The following is a 17,950-nucleotide window of genomic DNA, read 5'->3' as shown; positions in this document are numbered from 1 at the left end:
CTAGAATTGAAGATTGCGAAATTCACACGAGCGTATTTTGCGCTACTCGCCGAACGTCAGCGAAGCGCATGAACGGACTGTTCACGCGGCGCGTCTAGAGGGAGGACAGACCGGAAACTAACTTACATGGCTCTTAAATAAACACAACACGTCCTAAATACTGCTAGCAGATCACTTAAAACACAGTAAAATATTCATACGTAGGAGGAAACCGAAAGAAAAACCTTCGGGCTCGGGTCCCTGACGTCTGAAATGGCGAAATGGCCGCGGCCTTGGCGTTCGCGTGGCGTGTCAGTGACGTGGTTGACGAGCTGTCAACGAGGCAACGCCAGCCGACCAAGCTCTCCTTTATATATGGCTCTGGGGTGCACTGGAGTCCCTGTATACATATTAAAAAAAAAAAAAAACGCTCCTAGGCCGCCGTGTTGCTGCTGCTGATGCGGCTGGTGCGAATCTTTTACCCGCTATCAACTAGAAGTTTTCTGCCACACACTTGGAATCTGCAAATCCGTTGAGCAAAAGAGAAATTTCGGGAATGTTCACCCCGCAAGAAAATGCTGATCAGAGGCCCCATTCAGCATGGTTTGTTACATATAACCGCTGCGCGAAATGCTAACGGATTTCTTCGATGGCCACAGTAGCCGCAGCAGAGATTTTGTTTTCTTTTTTTGGACAAGTTAAATTTATTCCTTGATTCTTTAACTGTAAACTTCCAGCACTTGCTCGCACCTGTGTAGTAAATTGCAACGCGATACGCTGAAAACCGATTTTCGCGTGCCATCTAATACCCCTGTCAGACGGACGCGTTAAGCTCCTTTAGTAGAAAGGACCTTCTCTCAAAAGGAGAAGGAGATCGTGCTAGACGGCGCAGTAAACGCCCTTTCCCGAAAATGGCATTTTCGGGAAAGGAGCTCCGTAATGGACTTTAGCACGAAAAGGAGTACTCTCGGCAGTAGGCACCCGTAACATAGTAATTGAATCTCTGGCTTAGAGCCATTAAAACTTTAATATAAATAGTATGCGAAGTGCGATTACGAGAAAGCACAATTTTTCTGTGTTTGCGGTGACTGCGAGCGAGTGGTAATTCGGTATACTCTCGCAGCACATGCGGTCGGTTTTCATTTCCCAAGATGGCGGACGCAAGTGTAGTGGGGGTGAAGCGGAGCTCGCTAGCCAAAGGTAGTCGGGTGCATTGGACCGAGTCCGAGACCCGAGCCCTCATTCAAGTGTGGGAGGATAACCTGCAAGACCTCCGCCGTCAAAAAAGGAATGCCGGCGTCTATGACACAATGGTCCTTCATCTTGGACGCCTGGAGATACACAGGACCCGAAAGCAGGTGGTTGCCAAGATCGACAACCTGACGCATATGTATAGGCAAGTTTCCCTTCCCTTCAACCTCTTTTCTCAGGCAGGAGGGGAAATTAGTGGCCAAGTGGGCTAGCGTAAAGCCCCTTGATAAGTGAAAAAGGGCTGCTATTCATTGTAGAAATACTCGAGCACGTGAAACGCGCTACTTCCGGGAAGAAAATGCCGTCTTCATATAGCTCAACTCAGTGCTGCGCTGTGCTACTGCTTTTCCCCAGAACAACACGAGGCACCTGCCTCGTGCATCGACCGACCTTACGCTATTTATATTAAGTTGTAAAGGATCTTTATGCTTGCGCACACCAGCTCGGAGTGCGTGGAGCGCAAGCTGGCTCTGCTAAACCCAGGCCGCCCCTGCCAGTTTTCGAATTGGATAAGCATTGTGCCCTTCAGTGTAGCATTCTTACTGCAGAGGCTAAATTCATCTTTAACGTAAAGACGTGTCGGCCCTCGGGATGGCAGGCATAGCGCTGTTTTAACTCCAGCACGCCTGTACATTTCTACCTCCCAAGTGCAATAAATAATATACCAATATCAAACATTGAGGGACGCCAATTTTACCTCAGCATCTACTTTGTTAACTCACCTGTTGTGCGAGTGCGCTGCTTGAAATCACTGTACTCTGCTTCATACACGAGTGAACAAAAGTTAGAGGTGCGAGCGCGATCTTAGGGCATGTTATGCACGAGAACGCGTGAAAATGTGCGATGTCAAGCCTATGTGGGAAACGGTGTAGTCTCGTGAACTGTCGGCGGCCGAGATGTTGAGCAGCATGATCAAAACTCAAGCACAGCCTTAGGGCATCAGTCGATCACATTCTGCGCAACAGTAGTACGTCACGCGCAACTCTTTGGCTTGATAGCAGTTGTAAGCCGAGAGCCTCGACTATGTACTCGTGGTCATAAAAACACCTTCGTTGAAAATAGCGATCATACACTACTCAAATCTACTTCTGCTATACTTTTTTTTTCAATTGGCAAAGCATCGGTTGCTGTGGGGTGCCACACAACACTTGCAAACTCGGCGAGAACAAATTAGACTGCAAAATAAGCGAATAATACACAGATAACTTGAACATTCCTTGATCAAACGAGAAATCAAGTCCAGTCATTGAGTGACTGAATATTAAACAATAGCTTTAAATCATTGGCGAAAAGCAACAACCCAAAACCTTTTACGCACAATTCGATGTCACTAATAAAAATAAGGAACAATGGTGGGTCAAGGTTGGACCCCTGAAGGACACCAGATGAAGGAACAAAGGCATCAGAAAGAATATTTAAAATTTGCACACTGCTTTTATTGTTGGTAAGGTAACATGTTTGGGGAGAACAAATACTGTTAAGAAGTTTTTCGAGGATATGCTCACAAGCAACATCAAAAAAGTTTTGCAGCTTCAAGAAAAAATTAAAAAACAAAATAAATGTCTTTTTGTTGTAGTGCTACATTTTTTTGGAGATAGCACACCTTCAACAACAAGAGGAATTATCATTTTAACACCGCTGAAAATGTTGCGCTAAGTTGTCCATTCCAAATTTGTTTACTTAGCAACTACAAAACCTTTCAATTTATATATTTCTCCGGGACGCTAATTACAATTTCTATGTTTCTTCAGGACGCTGCTCAAGGGGTGTACGACCGGATCAGAAGGAATTTCGTGGATATACTTCTGCGAGCTGCATCGGTTTTTAGGTGCTCTGCCCATAAATGACTCCAGCCTGGTTGAGGAATGCATCGACTTTTCAGACGTAGCAGAGGTATGTAAAATATTTGAAGCAGCAATCATTTTCACACTTTCGTGACCTTGCTTAACACAAGTTATCACCATAGGAAAACATCATAGAGGTTACGACCAAGGAGGATGCTGTCGCTGCAGACCCCGACGAAGACACTCAAAACCAGGACCTTGACCTGCCCGGCACCAGCGCAAAGCTCATGAGCGTTGGAGCCAAGAACAAGACAGGCTCCAAAAATGCAGGTCCTCAGCAGCCTGCAAAAAGAAAAAAAGTGGCTGAAAAGCAGTTAGAGTTCATGAAAGGACTGCTGGACGAGCAACGTGCCCTCCGGCTCTGCTGGGAGAACTCCAGGAGCTCGGAACTCGCCCTCAGAGAGAGACAGCTGAACCTCCTTGAGAACATGCAGCAAGATTTTGCAAGCATGCGCCGCAGGATGGAAAAGTAAAGGGATACCAAAATGTATAAACTTACCAAAACCTGAAAGCAATAAACTTTTTTACCTATTTGAAACAGACGGATGATGGGAAGTAGTTAGGACAAGGACCTCAGGCAAAGGGGTTTGTGTGTGCCCCGTTTAATCGTCCATTGTCCCCAGATTTTGTAAGACATTATATGTCAACCAGCTCACTTGTTTAATAACATTGTCTTCAAAACATACTTTTGTTTGAAACATGCACTATTGATAAAGTAGCTGGAAAAAGTGATGCTCCACCAAGGAGATAAACCTTCTCATTACAAGAGGGGTGACTGTTAGGGCTAGTTGGTTGGTCATTTGATTGAGCGTGCGCAGCAAAGACAAGGGCGGACAGGACGTTCAGTTTGTGTCCTGGCCTTCTTTCGTCCTCGTTTTTGCTGCACATGCAGGAGTTTTATGAACTTATCATAACAGTTCTTAAGGAAACACGAGTACTAACATTGAAACCCCTCAGTTAGGGAGTTAAACCATATACATGATTTGTTTTGCTGGAACTTAGTAGCTTACCATGATAGATGGCTACCAGCTAATCGTCACGCAATCCAAGCTCCGGATGTGCTGCGAAGTAGTTGACCAGAGCTGCACGCACGCTTGGGCCACTGTCCTCAGCTTCTGTGGTGCAGACTGGCTGGTTAGCACGCATTTCTTCAATGTCCTTCATTGTGTCCTTCAGCCTTTGGGGGTCCACAGGGTCATTAAATCGCTCGCAGACATTGTGCAAAATGCAGCATGCACGAACGACAGAGTTCACATTTTCTATTCTTGTCTCAGTCCTCTTCATGATGATCCTAAATCTCGCCTTCAACCGGCCAAAGGCATTTTCTACGATCCGTCTGGACTTTGAAAGGCAGTAGTTGTAGTCTCCTTGGGGCACTGATAACTGTGTGCCATGCGGGAATGGCTTCATGAGGTTTGGTGTCAATGGAAATGCCTGGTCGCAGAGCACGATGGGTGGTACGGCAGTCCCATTGACCACCAGGGGTGTCTCTGCCCGAAGACTGCTGAGCAGCGCTGGCAGCCTTGAATTGCGGTACACGTGGGCGTCGTGGCACTTTCCAGGTGAACCGACGTTAACGTACCGAAATGTGTACCGATGGTCCACAATGGCCAGAAGGATGATGCTGTACCTTAAAGGAAAAAACAAGAAATAATCAGTGTGAGGATACACAATGCTAGCACTCAATGAAGAAACAAACAATGGAGTGCAGTAGTGAGTTTGTATTTAAACTCCACCTTCGGTCAGCTGCGTGGAGGTACTCGCAGTGAATAGGTAGCAAGACAATTGTGGTGATTGGCCGGGGTGGGTCGCTTGTCGGGTTTCCACTTGTGGTGGGATGAACGGCATTGGTTGCTTATGCTACACCACAAGGTGGGGTCTGCCCTAGAGTACTTCACGAAAGACGAGCTACAATGTTAACCTAGGAAAGGTTAACATGGCGACAGTGTTTACGTTTGTTTAGGTAAGGACAAGGTAGGAGTTGCACACGACAAGGTTTGTTGGATACTTAGATGTTTCTGTGAGCCAGGTCAGTCAGGGATGCTACAAGGAGTTGCCAGCAATAGCATAAGTGCATGGAGACACTCTTATATATACTCCGTTCCACCTTCAGTCCGAGCGCACTGGGCGCCCACGAGCTATCCCAGCCGATCCAGCGTCGGGAGAAAATCGCGTGACCTTTCGGTTGGCCAGACCGACGCAGGGAGCTCAAGGTCACAAGACACTCTCTCAACGCTGGATTGGCTGGCATAGCTCCTAGTGTCTGCCGCGCTCGGACTGAAGGTGAAACGGAGTATAGTAGCGGGTGGTGAGTTGCTTACGGTGGGTAGCTTACAGTGAAATTGACTGTTCTGTGTGAAACCTTATGTAACCCTTTCCCGCTTGGATGGTGGAAAACCATTTCCAGTATTTCGTAAATAAAAAAAAAATGGCTGGCATGAATAATCTTGCATTGTGGGGTTATTGAGTTGTATGTGGTGAGTAGTTTGTGGAAAACCATGCATAGTGAGTTAAGCTTTGAGTTGCATGGTGGATTGTGGCACATGTTTAGTTGCTTGGTAGGAAAGTGCATGCGGAGAACATCTTTCTTTGTTATGCGTGATCACTTGCTTCACGGGATGTGAAGGGAGTGGATGCAAGTGAGAGCATGGGGTTCAACAGTGACGATTGTGATGGAGGCGATGTACTGGTGCCTGGAACGCATAATCGACTGGTGCGTTTACCTGGTCTTCATTTTTGTACCCTCGATTTCCTGCTCGTGGCGTTATCATTGTTAATGTTGCTGCCCACTGCGACCCGTGCCCGTGGCACAGAGCCCTGCATGGATTCTGGCTGACCTTAAACCCCTTGTTGGGCTGATATTTGGGGTGATTTTGGGCTGATTACTAACAAAATTCTTCAGCGGAGAAATGTCTTTACCACTGCTCGCCTACATAATTGCACAGCACGCTTTTAGTGCCCGTCCTCAAGTTTCGACGTCAACGAAGAAATTGTGCAACATAAAACAGCAGCACCATTACAGCAAAGAGACCCAAAACTCCAGGGTCAACTTCACTGCACCTGCCTGCCTTCCACCTCAAACAAAAAAAGAAAAGTTTAATGAGCAACCCTCGCGGTTGGGCATTAAACATGCTTGTTTTGAAGAGTTGAATGGAATTAACTTGTACGCATCCTAGGTGACAAAATATTGAATAAATAAATGGGCTGACTGGTAACTTACCATACCTTGTAGTTCCGGTAGTCGCAATCCTGATGTTTCGGCGGTGACACTGCAAGGTGGCAGCCGTCCAAGGCTCCGATGGCGGTTGGGGAGCCGCAGACGGCCTCGAACTCCAACATGTGGTTGTAGAGTTCGGTTTGCCGCACCATCGCCACTGTCGACTCCTCTAGCTTGGCCACGATCGTACCGCAGAGCTCGCGGTACACGATATTCACTGTTGCGCGACCTACGCCAAAAAGATGGCCTATCGTTCTGTCCTCGGCTGTTGAGCATAGTTTATACAATGCAATCGCCACGCGCTTCTCGACACTGATCGGGGTCCGCATGTTCGTCGTTTCTCTTTCCATGGTCGGGCGGCACACGTCGACGAGATAGCGAAATGTACAGGGCATAACTCGGAAGCACGCCTTGAAGTTCTGGACGCCAAGGTGCGGCAAGGTCGTCTCAAACCAGCTCTCGCCCCTCTGGTAGGACCAGAGCCTGCGTTCAATCCGCTCTGCGCTTTGCACGGCAAAAGCGGCAATCGTAAAAGAGTTGGCGAAGAGTGCCATCTCTACAACTTCCCTCTCGCTTCTCGTAGAGTCAAGCTCTATTTCTAGTGCCAGATACTGGCTCAAACGTGCCTGCACGAGGCGCATGGCCTCGGCACAATCAAACTCCATCCTGAATTCTGCGCGGTGTTTTTGTTTTGTTTTTTCGTCCAATATACACGTAAATAAATTAAAACTCACGCGAAAGCACGGAAGGAGGCGAAACGGGTAGGCGAAACGAGGAAGAAATCAGCGGAGGAGCAAGAGAAAAAACAAGCAGCAGTGGAAACGCGGTTGCCAGACGGACATAAAGATTTCTACCAAATGCAGACGTAAATCTGTTAACACATAGAATACTGGTATAAAATATCTGGTTTGCCTTTATATACACTTTAAAACTTGTTACTACTATTAATATAATCAACTGAGAACGACATAAAAAGAAAAAAAAAACACCGTAATATTTTTTTTAGTTTCGGTTCCACCTATCGGTTGTCAGCACCAAAGCAATAAACATCACTCGTGCATTCCTTTTACTGGTCGTGTAGCTACTTCCCCTTTAATAGAGGGTCCTTTAGTGAAAAGGCCATTTAGTGAAAAGGAACTTTAGAACGCCGTCTGACACGGGTATTAGATGCCTTAAAAGTGTTGGTTTACGTACTGTACGTTGGAGTTCGGCGCGCTTACCATAACAACACCGTGCGTTGTTTCATGAATAAGAAGAGTAGCCTTGTGCTGATGGTTTTGGTACAGTCTGTCCCGGATGAATCCACTGTCAACCTGAAGATGCAATTTTTTTTACCGTCTTGAATACGCAATTTTGTTCTGCATCACTACGCACTCCATGTTTTGGTGCAGAAAGAACGAAATGACAGAAAAGAAAACTAAGATTGCTTACAGCCTTTCTTATTCTTTGGGTACCGTCCATCACGTCCACTATAACTTCGTCTCCAAAAATTGAGCTCTTCTCCAAAGGTAAGGTATGTGTCGAAGAAATTTGTATCAATTTTTCTTGGGTTCCGAGCCCCCTGGCTTCTAAGAACTGAGGGTAAACAATTTGTTCTCTAGCCCATACTGCAGGTACAAAACAAAGGAAATACAAAACAGCTATACATTGATTGTAGTTGGACACCCGTGAGAAATAGCTCATTGATTATATTCAAATTTCGTCGTTATATATTGAACTATTTTTAACATTCTCACACGTCGAACTAATAGAACAAACATTTTCACATGTTTGTTTTCAGATGTTAAACTAATTGAAAGCAGAATAGTTAACAAATAGATGTGATGTGCCACTTTCAAAGATTGAGGTTTCTATAATGAACCTTTCCCACATACCGACGGCACCAGGCGGTGGCTGCACGAACTACAAAATCAAGGAAGTGACTTACCTGCGCTACTTATGGATAATGGGAGCTACGCTACCAGTTTCTTCGCTCTCTGAGCAGCGGCGCCTGCCCAACGCGACTTTAAAGAGGGGTATCCGTGGCGTCCACCCAAACGTCGTCTTTTCCTTTCCGTCGACGTTCTTTTTTTGTGTAACACAATTATATATTTGCTGCATTTACGTGTTCTACTCGCTGATATACAGCCACTTTCCAAATTTCCTCGATTTTTCGTTCCGACTTCCGCCGCTTGGCATCGGGCGCTCGCGCGTGCGCAGAATGCTTCTCGGAAAAGGTCCATTATTATTAAGGTACTTGAGAAATAAAACAAAGTACATAGACACCACCGTCTTAAAACGCGCATAGCATACAGCTGTCATTTACTTCCGCAACAGTCTTCTTTGTAAGTAAGTAAATAAAGAAAGAAAGAAATAAGTAAGCAACAACTGTATTAATGCTGTGTTGGTTATAAGTCGCTAGTGCGTATGCCCTTTTTGTTACCTTTTCTCAAGGTTTTTAATTATAATTGTCCAACAACTCACCTGCGCCTTCACCCTTACTTTGGTGAGTTTTTGTTTGCTCACGTCCATCATGTTAGGTTTTCGGGCATTTCAAACATAAAGATTCCATTATCAGGCATCCCAAACACAACGCAGTTGTCGTTAAAAGTTCCCCCACGTCTCGACGCAAAACAAACAACATTTTGACTGCCGAGCTCGACATTCAAAACCTCGCCGAGCGCGTTGACATTCAGATCCTTGTGGTATGTTGGTATTTTTTGTAGATGTTTACTGTTAAGAAAAATTTCCAGCGTGGCTGGAGCATAGACGAGTGACGAACGGGCAGACAGAGCGATTTTGTACGCAAAAAAAAACTTAACTCAATAATTTTTCAATTTTCGGAAATTTTTTAAAGAGTTACAGTAAGTACTAATTATATCGCAGCGAAAGTCACTGCACAAAAAAGTAATTGAAGCGTTAAAAATTGTCAATAAAAGGTAATGGATTACAAGTAATGAGTTATTTGTAACTAGTTAAGTACAATCGTGGTATTTGGTAGACTGCAGAAGGCCGTGAAGGCGCTGGCTCTACAAATCAGGTACATTTAGGTTGGTGTGAATACCTTCACAGTTACTACCCTGCTTCGAAGCCTAACAAGTTCAATTGAGTGTTTGAAAAACATGTTTTTGATTTCCTTAAGTACTGGTTTTATTGGTAATTTATTTATCCTAATTTTAGACAGACGTTCAAAGGCACCTGGTGCCAGGTAGAAAGTTATATAGCAAACAATTTAACCAGCATGTAAAATGTTGGATATATAAAAATGTTTTGTGAAACGAAATCTTACATAAAGATGGCATATATAGGCTGACTCGCACTAAACGACGATTGATATCAAACAATGTGTTTACAAAAGCACGTTCTTCATCTAGCAGTAATAGGTAAATGATAACAGCAACCTTGACAAATATTCTAGAGGGTGATCATAAGCGGTAGGAATCTGGCAGATAACGCTGTCATACCGTCATTATCTAACGCAAGGTGCATTTTATAACGCAAGTAATCAAAGCACGTTACGCGGTACCGTGTTAAAAGCAAAAATATCGCAGCAGTTGCCTGGTTACCAAAAAAGTACAAAATGTGATGTAACAGATTCTCTTGAAATGCGTTGGTTAGAAGTCTGAGGCTTACGTGAAAACAATTCGGTAGTTGTAAAACTACCCGAATGATAAAAAGCCGTGGAATCTTTCCGTTAACTTACCGCACTGTGTCCATTCCACCACCGAACAGATAAGAAGAGTCAGGCTTCTCATAGATCTCGTGGATATCGCTCCTAAAGAAAGAGCTAAAATATGAAGGACACAACACATCGCGCAGTCAAAGGCCAATGTGTGGTTGCCGTGAAATGCGATTGGAAAGGTCACATAACATGAGTTTTCCTACACAATAGTGCTTATTCCAACATGGGCTTCCAAACTCACTGCAGCTTGTGGGCCACCTGGTTATCCAAAGCGTTCGACAGTGCAGGTCGAACGCATGTTAAATCGCCTGTGGTCACTTCCACCGCGAGGGGGCGAAATGCAATCGGCCATGCAAGCGGCCTTCCACCGCTGATAAAAGGCCGGCGCAGCAAGTCCGCAAGGGTTTTTTTGGGATCGCGGCGCGTGACGTTAAATGTCAATACACGACTACGTGTTGTTAAATTACTTCATTGTGTCCTTCTCCGAGGCGGGTAGTAGCAAGGGATATCAGAGAAGCTATAATTCGCCTCTGGAGCCCAGCAGCACGCTCCGGGAGGCACGTTACGATCTAAATAGTTGCTTCAAAACCTCTTTGTCTTCTAAGAAACATCCTAGAACCTAACCATTGCGCAGAAAAAACACTCTTCGAAACCGTATCTCTAAACCTATGAAGATAACCGGTACCCGATATTTTATATTGGTTCGGCAAAAATATTACCAAAAAGAAATTGTAGTCTCGAGGTGGGATTTTCAACGGCCATTGACGCAATTTGCACATGGCATCGGCGAGTGAAACTTCTTTTTGTAAATTCAAGAAAAATGTAGATTTTAACGGCCAGCTAAATTTAACATTCACATTTGGTGGGCTTGCAATAGACACAGTAGGTCTTTGTTTGCTAATTGTGTTCCATACCTGTTTAGTTTGCATTATTTTTCAGGGTATGAATTGCAAGTTATAACACAGAGATGATAAGCCAACCTTGAACTCTCAATTACCACTGTTATCGACGCGAAGTGTAAAAAATCGAAGTAAACTTACATTCTTGGGGTTCTTGCGAACATTAAAATCTGGCATTCGATGACGAAAATTTACACCTTACAATAAGATTAAAAAACACAAAAGTTATCGGTGCAATGTTATTAAAGTTTGAGGGCGCTCTTGACAATATACCATAAGCACGTTTTATCATTGTTGAAAACCGTTAGGCGTATACCTCCCAGAAAGTTGTCCACTCGCCAGGATATGCTGGTTTCCATCTTTCCACTTTCCTCCTCCCCTCCACCGTTCGCACTGCTGAAGTGGAAAGAGCGGAGGAAGTTGTGAGAGACGCTGGTACTGGTTTCGTTACCAGCAACAAATTATGGCGCAAGTATTGCGTACTTTCGCTGGTAACAGTGGCGAAGAACGTTTCGCGTGTTCCGCTTTCCTTATACTGCAACGTACTATAATTGGCGTGACGAGGATAACTTAACGAAATTAGATTACCGACACGCCACAAACAGCAGAAGCAACCGGTGTTGGCGGCAACACGTTACAAGTACCGGCGTTACTACTTTTTCCCACAACGAAGTAACGTACTCGGTACTTATGTTACTTATTTCGAGTAATTGGGAACGTAGATATGATACGCATTACTACTTGTTCGCAAGACTTCAAAAGTTACACTTTATTTTTTTCGTGCGCCAAGTCATTTGGTTTTTGTATTCATCTTAGATACCATCAAATTTTTCCACTTTGAGTGGAACCAAGATTAACAAAATCTGGCTGAAACCTTACAAATGCTAAGCTTATAAACATTAAAACTTCGAATGCAGATATATATATATATATATATATATATATATATTTTATATTGCACTTACGCATATTTGTGTCGTAAAAACAGTAGAATAGTTAATTTATTAAAAAAGTAAAGCAAACGTAATGTGTTCTGCATTTTATCGTTACTGGCAACGGTAACGCGTTTCTTTTATTTTGAATAACGTAGGTCTATAAACCGTTCCATTTATTTGCCACTAACGAGTAACATATTGCCGCGCCCAGGGCTGAGAAAGCAACGCTCGGTCACGGACCTCCAGAAAGTTCTCATTTATTCATGTACCGCATGTAACTTCTATCATTTATTCCTGCTTTTGTTTTCTAGAAAGTGCGTGTTCATTCTCGCCCGATCACGCGACACTCGAGCCGCTTTCGCCGAATCTTCGAGATAGCGACGCACTCTAGATAAGAGGCCGCCCGCGACCTTGTCGAGTCAGTCTCGCCCTAGCGCTCGATTCTGCTGACACGCCGACTTCGACGCCCGCGACGCTCTGCTTTCTTCTGTTTCCTTCTTTATTTTTGGCACAAGTTCGCCACATTAAACGTTCATTTATTTCTGTTTATTTCTTGTTTATTGGTCACGACTCACCACCCGTGACATTCTGGTGGAGGTGCTGGGTACCGCATGTCCGTGCAGCGCAGCCCTCCTAGTTCCCGCAGTACAAGTCCAAACCCCAGCTCCGGAGGACCCGACGAAGACCAGATCGAGACCCGGTCAAGTCGCCGCATCCGAGGTCTACCCCCGGAACACGGACTTCTGCCACCCACGACCAAGCCGAAGACGACGATGGCCAACCAGGCGCAGACCCCGGCCGCTTCTGCCGTTGTGTACCTGCCGATCGCACCCAGGACTCCAACGCCTTTCCACGGAGACGTCCACGAGGACGTTGAAGACTGGCTGCAACACTACGAACGTGTAGCCCGCCACAACGGATGGACGACTGAACAATACCTCCACAATCTCTACTTCGCGCTTGAAGGAACTGCGAGGCATTGGTTTGAAAACCACGAAGCGTCCTTCACTACGTGGGAGTCCTGCGCCGCGGAGTTGAAGCGAACGTTATACAACCACCACCGCCGGCAGCGAGCGGAGGACCTTCTCAAAACAAGGGTGCAGGGCCCCAACGAAAGCGTGACCAGCTTCGTAGAGGATGTCATGCGCCTATGTGCCCGAGCCGATCCGGAGGCAGCCGATGAGAAGAAGCTCCGCGTCCTCATGCGTGGCGTGAAGGCTGAAATTTTTGGGGGCCTTGTCCGCCATCCCCCGACAACCGTCGACGGTTTTGTGGCTGAAGCCACTAACATCGAGCGAGCGCTGTCGGCCCGAGCAAGCCATTACCATCGACTCGCCGGCGTGCCTGCTCCTCGAACCGCCGCATCTTGCCGACTAGACCTGAACGCCACCGGTGTCCTCGGCCTTCGGGAAATCGTCCGGGACATCGTCCGGGAGGAGCTCCGCAAGCTGCTGCCTGCTGCCAACCAGCCGGCTGAGCTGTCGATCGCCGAAGTGGTGCGCGAAGAAGTCCAGCGGGCAATTCAACCGGAGGCTCCTGCCTGCGTAGCACCACCCGAAGAGCCCGCCCTGACCTACGCCGCAGTGGCCCGACGGCCACCGCCTCCTCGCCGCACCGATGTCACGCCGCCCCGACGTCAGTCTCCTGCGCCGCAGCACGACCGACGCCGCGACGACCAGCTCCAGTACGCCAGCCAGGAGCCCCGTGCACCCCGGAAGACCGACGTGTGGCGAACGCCCGACCGACGCCCTCTGTGCTTCCACTGCGGGGAAGCCGACCACACCTACCGCCGATGCCCATACCGTCGACTCGGTCTACGCGGGTTCCACCCAAACGACCCGCGCCCCCGGTATGGTGAACGCCCTCGGGAGATCGACGAGTACCTGCGACGACCTCAGTCTCCCGAGCCTGCGTCCCGCCGAGAGTTCCGATCGCCCTCGCCACGACGTCCAGCCTCGCCGATGCACCGACCCCGACGTGAAAGCCTGTCGCCCCTCGCTCCACACCGGGGAAACTAGGCGCGGCAACCCCTGGAGGTGGAGTTGCCGAAGACGACCGACGTAAAGAGCCTCCACGAACGGCGGAGCGCTCCCACTCTCCCGACGCTACGCATCAGAACGACGCTCCTGCTTCGGTGTCCAACAACTTAAACGTTGTTATCGACGGCCTCGACTCATCGGCACTCGTGGACACCGGAGCAGACTACTCGGTCTTGAGTGGGAGGCTCTCTCGCCGCCTGCGAAAAGTCATGACGCCGTGGGATGGACCCCAAATACGAACCGCCGGAGGACACCTCATTACACCAGTCGGGAGATGCACCGCTCGCGTCGAGATTCACGGCGAAACATGCCCTGTGAAGTTCGTCGTTCTGCAAGACTGTTCGAGGGACGTCATTCTCGGAATGTACTTCCTGTGTGAATACGGCGCCATCATCGACCTTGCGGAGAACAAGCTGACGCTTCGGAAGCCTGCCCCATCAGTGGAAAATACCAAACCGACGTTAGCTGCAGTGCGAGTCCTCGCCAGCCACGTAAACCTGCCGCCGCTGTCGAGTGTCTTTGTGCCCGTCGGGACCGAAGGAGCCACCTGCGGTGTAGCACTGCTGGAAGGAAGCGTCCAACTTCTCCTCGGACGAGGGATTGGCATTGCAAGAGCCGTAACCGAGCTCCAGGACGGGCGTACAGTAGCCCTTGTCACCAATTTCCGGCAAGAGTCGCAGCACCTTACAAAGGGTACAACTGTGGGCTACGTCGAGGAAATTGAAGACTCAGCCGCGATCGCCGTGATCTCAGAAGACGCCTCTCCGACGCAGAACAAGACCATCACGTCCTCAGAGCTCGACATCGACCCATCCCTCCCAGCCCCACAACGACGACAACTTCGTGACCTTCTCGCCGAGTTCAGTGAGTGCTTCTCCACGTCGTCGAAAGTGCGCCAAACGACGGTTGCGAAACATCGGATAATTACTGATGACGACGCACTCCCTGTGCATCGGCCGCCGTACAGGGTCTCCGTGAAAGAAAGGGAAGCCATCCAGCAGCAGGTACAAGAAATGCTTGACGACGACATTATCAAGCCCTCAAGCAGTCCGTGGGCTTCACCGGTAGTCCTGGTGAAAAAGAAAGACGGGACTCTTCGGTTCTGCGTGGACTATCGCCGACTGAACGCCGTAACAAAAAAGGACGTCTACCCACTGCCACGCATCGACGACACCCTGGACCGACTACGCCACGCCGGATACTTTTCGTCGATGGACTTAAAGAGCGGGTACTGGCAGATTGAGGTCGACGAACGAGATCGTGAGAAGACGGCCTTCGTCACGCCGGACGGACTGTATGAGTTTAAAGTAATGCCATTCGGGCTGTGCACAGCGCCGGCAACCTTCCAGCGCGTTATGGACACCGTCCTTGCCGGCTTGAAATGGCAAAGCTGTCTCGTCTACCTCGACGATGTTGTGGTCTTCGCAAGCGAATTCGACGAGCACCTGAGACGACTGCGAGCCGTTCTACAGGCCTTCAAAGCTGCTGGGCTGACCCTCAAGCCTTCCAAGTGTCGGTTCGCCTATGGTGAGCTCAAATTCTTGGGCCACGTCGTGAGTGCTCAGGGTGTAAGCCCTGATCCCGCCAAGACGTCCGCTGTCGCCGAGTTCCCGAAGCCATCGGACAAGAAGACCGTTCGAAGATTCCTTGGGCTGTGCGCCTATTACAGACGTTTCGTTCGTGATTTTGCGCAAATTTCTGCACCGCTGACGCATCTGACGAAAGACGACGTGCAGTTCCAGTGGGGAGAGGAGCAAGAGCAAGCGTTCGACGAACTCAAGCGAAGGCTCCGGCCCCCCCCCCCCCCCCCCTATCCTCGGACATTTTGACCAGTCGGCGGAGACTGAAATCCACACGGACGCCAGCAATACCGGTCTCGGTGCGGTACTCGTTCAGCGACAAGAAGGGGCAGAGAGAGTAATCGCTTACGCAAGCCGGGCGCTGTCTAAGGCAGAACAAAATTATTCAACGACCGACAAAGAATGTCTTGCTGTGGTCTGGGCGATAACCAAGTTCTGCCCGTACTTGTACGGGATCCCGCTTCGCGTCGTCACAGACCACCACGCCCTCTGCTGGCTCGCAAACCTCAAGGATCCGTCCGGACGCCTCGCCCGCTGGAGCCTTCGACTGCAGGAATTCGACGTAACCATTGTGCATAAGTCCGGCCGCAAGCATAATGACGCTCACTGTTTGTCTAGGGCTCCAGTCGAACCTCCAATCTCCGGCGCGGACGACGATGACGACGCCCGTTTTCTAGGCGCAGTTGACGCTACCGACATGAGGGCACTGCAACGCGACGACGCGGAACTTAGCTCCGTGATCGACAGCCTCGAAGGTCGAGGAGGCTCTGTCCCACGGGTCTTTTCTCGGGACCTACCGAGCTTTGTCCTGCGGCGAGGCGTGCTCTTCAGAAAGAATTTCGGAACCAGCGAAACCCCCTGGCTACTGGTTGTCCCCGCCAGCCTCCGAGAAGAAATTTTTCAAGCGTGCCACGACGACCCAACGGCCGGACATCTCGGCTACAGCAGGACCCTTGCCCGGATTCGTGACAAGTACTACTGGCCAAAGCTTCCGAAGACCGTCCATCTCTACACACGATCGTGCCATGAGTGCCAGCGACGCAAGAAACCACCGTCAAAGCCAGCAGGTCTCCTTCAGCCGATTACCCCGCCAACCAAGCCCTTCCAGCAAATTGGAATGGATTTGCTGGGTCCTTTTCCACCGTCGACGATGGGGAACCGCTGGATAATCGTCGCCACCGATTATCTTACTCGTTACGCCGAGACGAAAGCCCTTCCTTCGGGGACTGCTGTTGAAGTCGCCAAGTTCTTCATCAAGTCCATCGTCCTCCGCCATGACGCCCCCGAAGTACTGATCACAGACCGAGGGTCATCGTTTATGGCTCAGTTGACCCAAGAGATCCTGCGTCTAAGCCACACGGAACACCGTCGAACAACGGCATACCATCCGCAGACAAACGGGTTGACGGAGCGGCTCAACAAAACAATCGCCGACATGGTCTCTATGTACGTCGACGTGGAGCACAAGACCTGGGACGAAGTGCTGCCCTACGTCACGTTCGCCTACAACACAGCAGTGCAAGAGACCACAGGAGTGACGCCCTTCCAGCTGGTGTATGGCCGGGCGGTGACGACTATGCTAGACTCTATGTTGCCGCACGAGTCAGTCAACGACGGGAGCGATGACGCCCAGGTGGTTGCTCAACGGGCAGAAGAGGTCCGCCAGCTAGTCAGACTACGAATTCAAGACCAGCAACATGTCGACGCTCGCCGGTATAATCTTCGCCGCCGCGACGTCCACTTCCAGCCCGGAGACAGAGTTTGGGTGTTAACGCCGATTCGTCGTCGCGGTCTCAGCGAAAAACTCCTGAAGCGCTACTTTGGGCCCTACAAGATCATCCGACGCCTCGGCGATCTGAACTACGAAGTTCTACCCGACGGAACCCGCCCATCTGCAAGACGTCAGCCGCGACCCGAGGTGGTGCATGTCGTCCGGCTGAAGCCGTATTACGAACGATAGGACTCTCCACTCTCGTCGACGAGTGAACTGTGGACTGTGAACTCCGGCTAGCAATTCTGCTGTCCTTTTGTTTTTTGTTTTCCGTTTTTGTGCTGCATCGGGACGATGCACTTTTAAAGGGGGGGATAATGCCGCGCCCAGGGCTGAGAAAGCAACGCTCGGTCACGGACCTCCAGAAAGTTCTCGTTTATTCATGTACCGCATGTAACTTCTATCATTTATTCCTGCTTTTGTTTTCTAGAAAGTGCGTGTTCATTCTCGCCCGATCACTCGACGCTCGAGCCGCTTTCGCCGAATCTTCGAGATAGCGACGCACTCTAGATAAGAGGCCGCCCGCGACCTTGTCGAGTCAGTCTCGCCCTAGCGCTCGATTCTGCTGACACGCCGACTTCGACGCCCGCGACGCTCTGCTTTCTTCTGTTTCCTTCTTTATTTTTGGCACAAGTTCGCCACATTAAACGTTCATTTGTATTTCTGTTTATTTCTTGTTTATTGGTCACGACTCACCACCCGTGACAATATTTCGGTCATTTTTTTCCGGTACCGCTTACAGCACAGCACATATTGCGCTTGGTCGGCTTGTTT

The 17,950-nt window shown here is 48.8% G+C and overlaps 1 protein-coding gene across 1 annotated transcript in view; it reads right to left on the bottom strand.

The window, feature by feature from the left end:
* Nucleotides 1–10,025, bottom strand: part of LOC115332220 (A disintegrin and metalloproteinase with thrombospondin motifs 7-like) — a 70,562-nt gene extending 60,537 nt beyond the window's left edge. The window contains exons 1-3 of the mRNA XM_040208886.1: nucleotides 9,974–10,025; nucleotides 7,723–7,898; nucleotides 7,512–7,604 (exon numbers count right to left, since the gene is read on the bottom strand). Of these exons, the coding sequence (XP_040064820.1) occupies nucleotides 7,512–7,604; nucleotides 7,723–7,898; nucleotides 9,974–10,025 (321 nt within the window). The remainder of the gene's footprint in view (nucleotides 1–7,511; nucleotides 7,605–7,722; nucleotides 7,899–9,973) is intronic.
* Between the last annotated feature and the right edge of the window lie 7,925 nt (nucleotides 10,026–17,950).

This window comes from Ixodes scapularis, unplaced genomic scaffold (assembly GCF_016920785.2).
Source record: "Ixodes scapularis isolate PalLabHiFi unplaced genomic scaffold, ASM1692078v2 PGA_scaffold11__112_contigs__length_91849675, whole genome shotgun sequence".
Classification (NCBI taxonomy): domain Eukaryota; kingdom Metazoa; phylum Arthropoda; class Arachnida; order Ixodida; family Ixodidae; genus Ixodes; species Ixodes scapularis.
The sequence above is the reverse complement of the archived record's forward strand: the minus strand, read 5'-3'. Positions and strand labels throughout refer to the sequence as shown.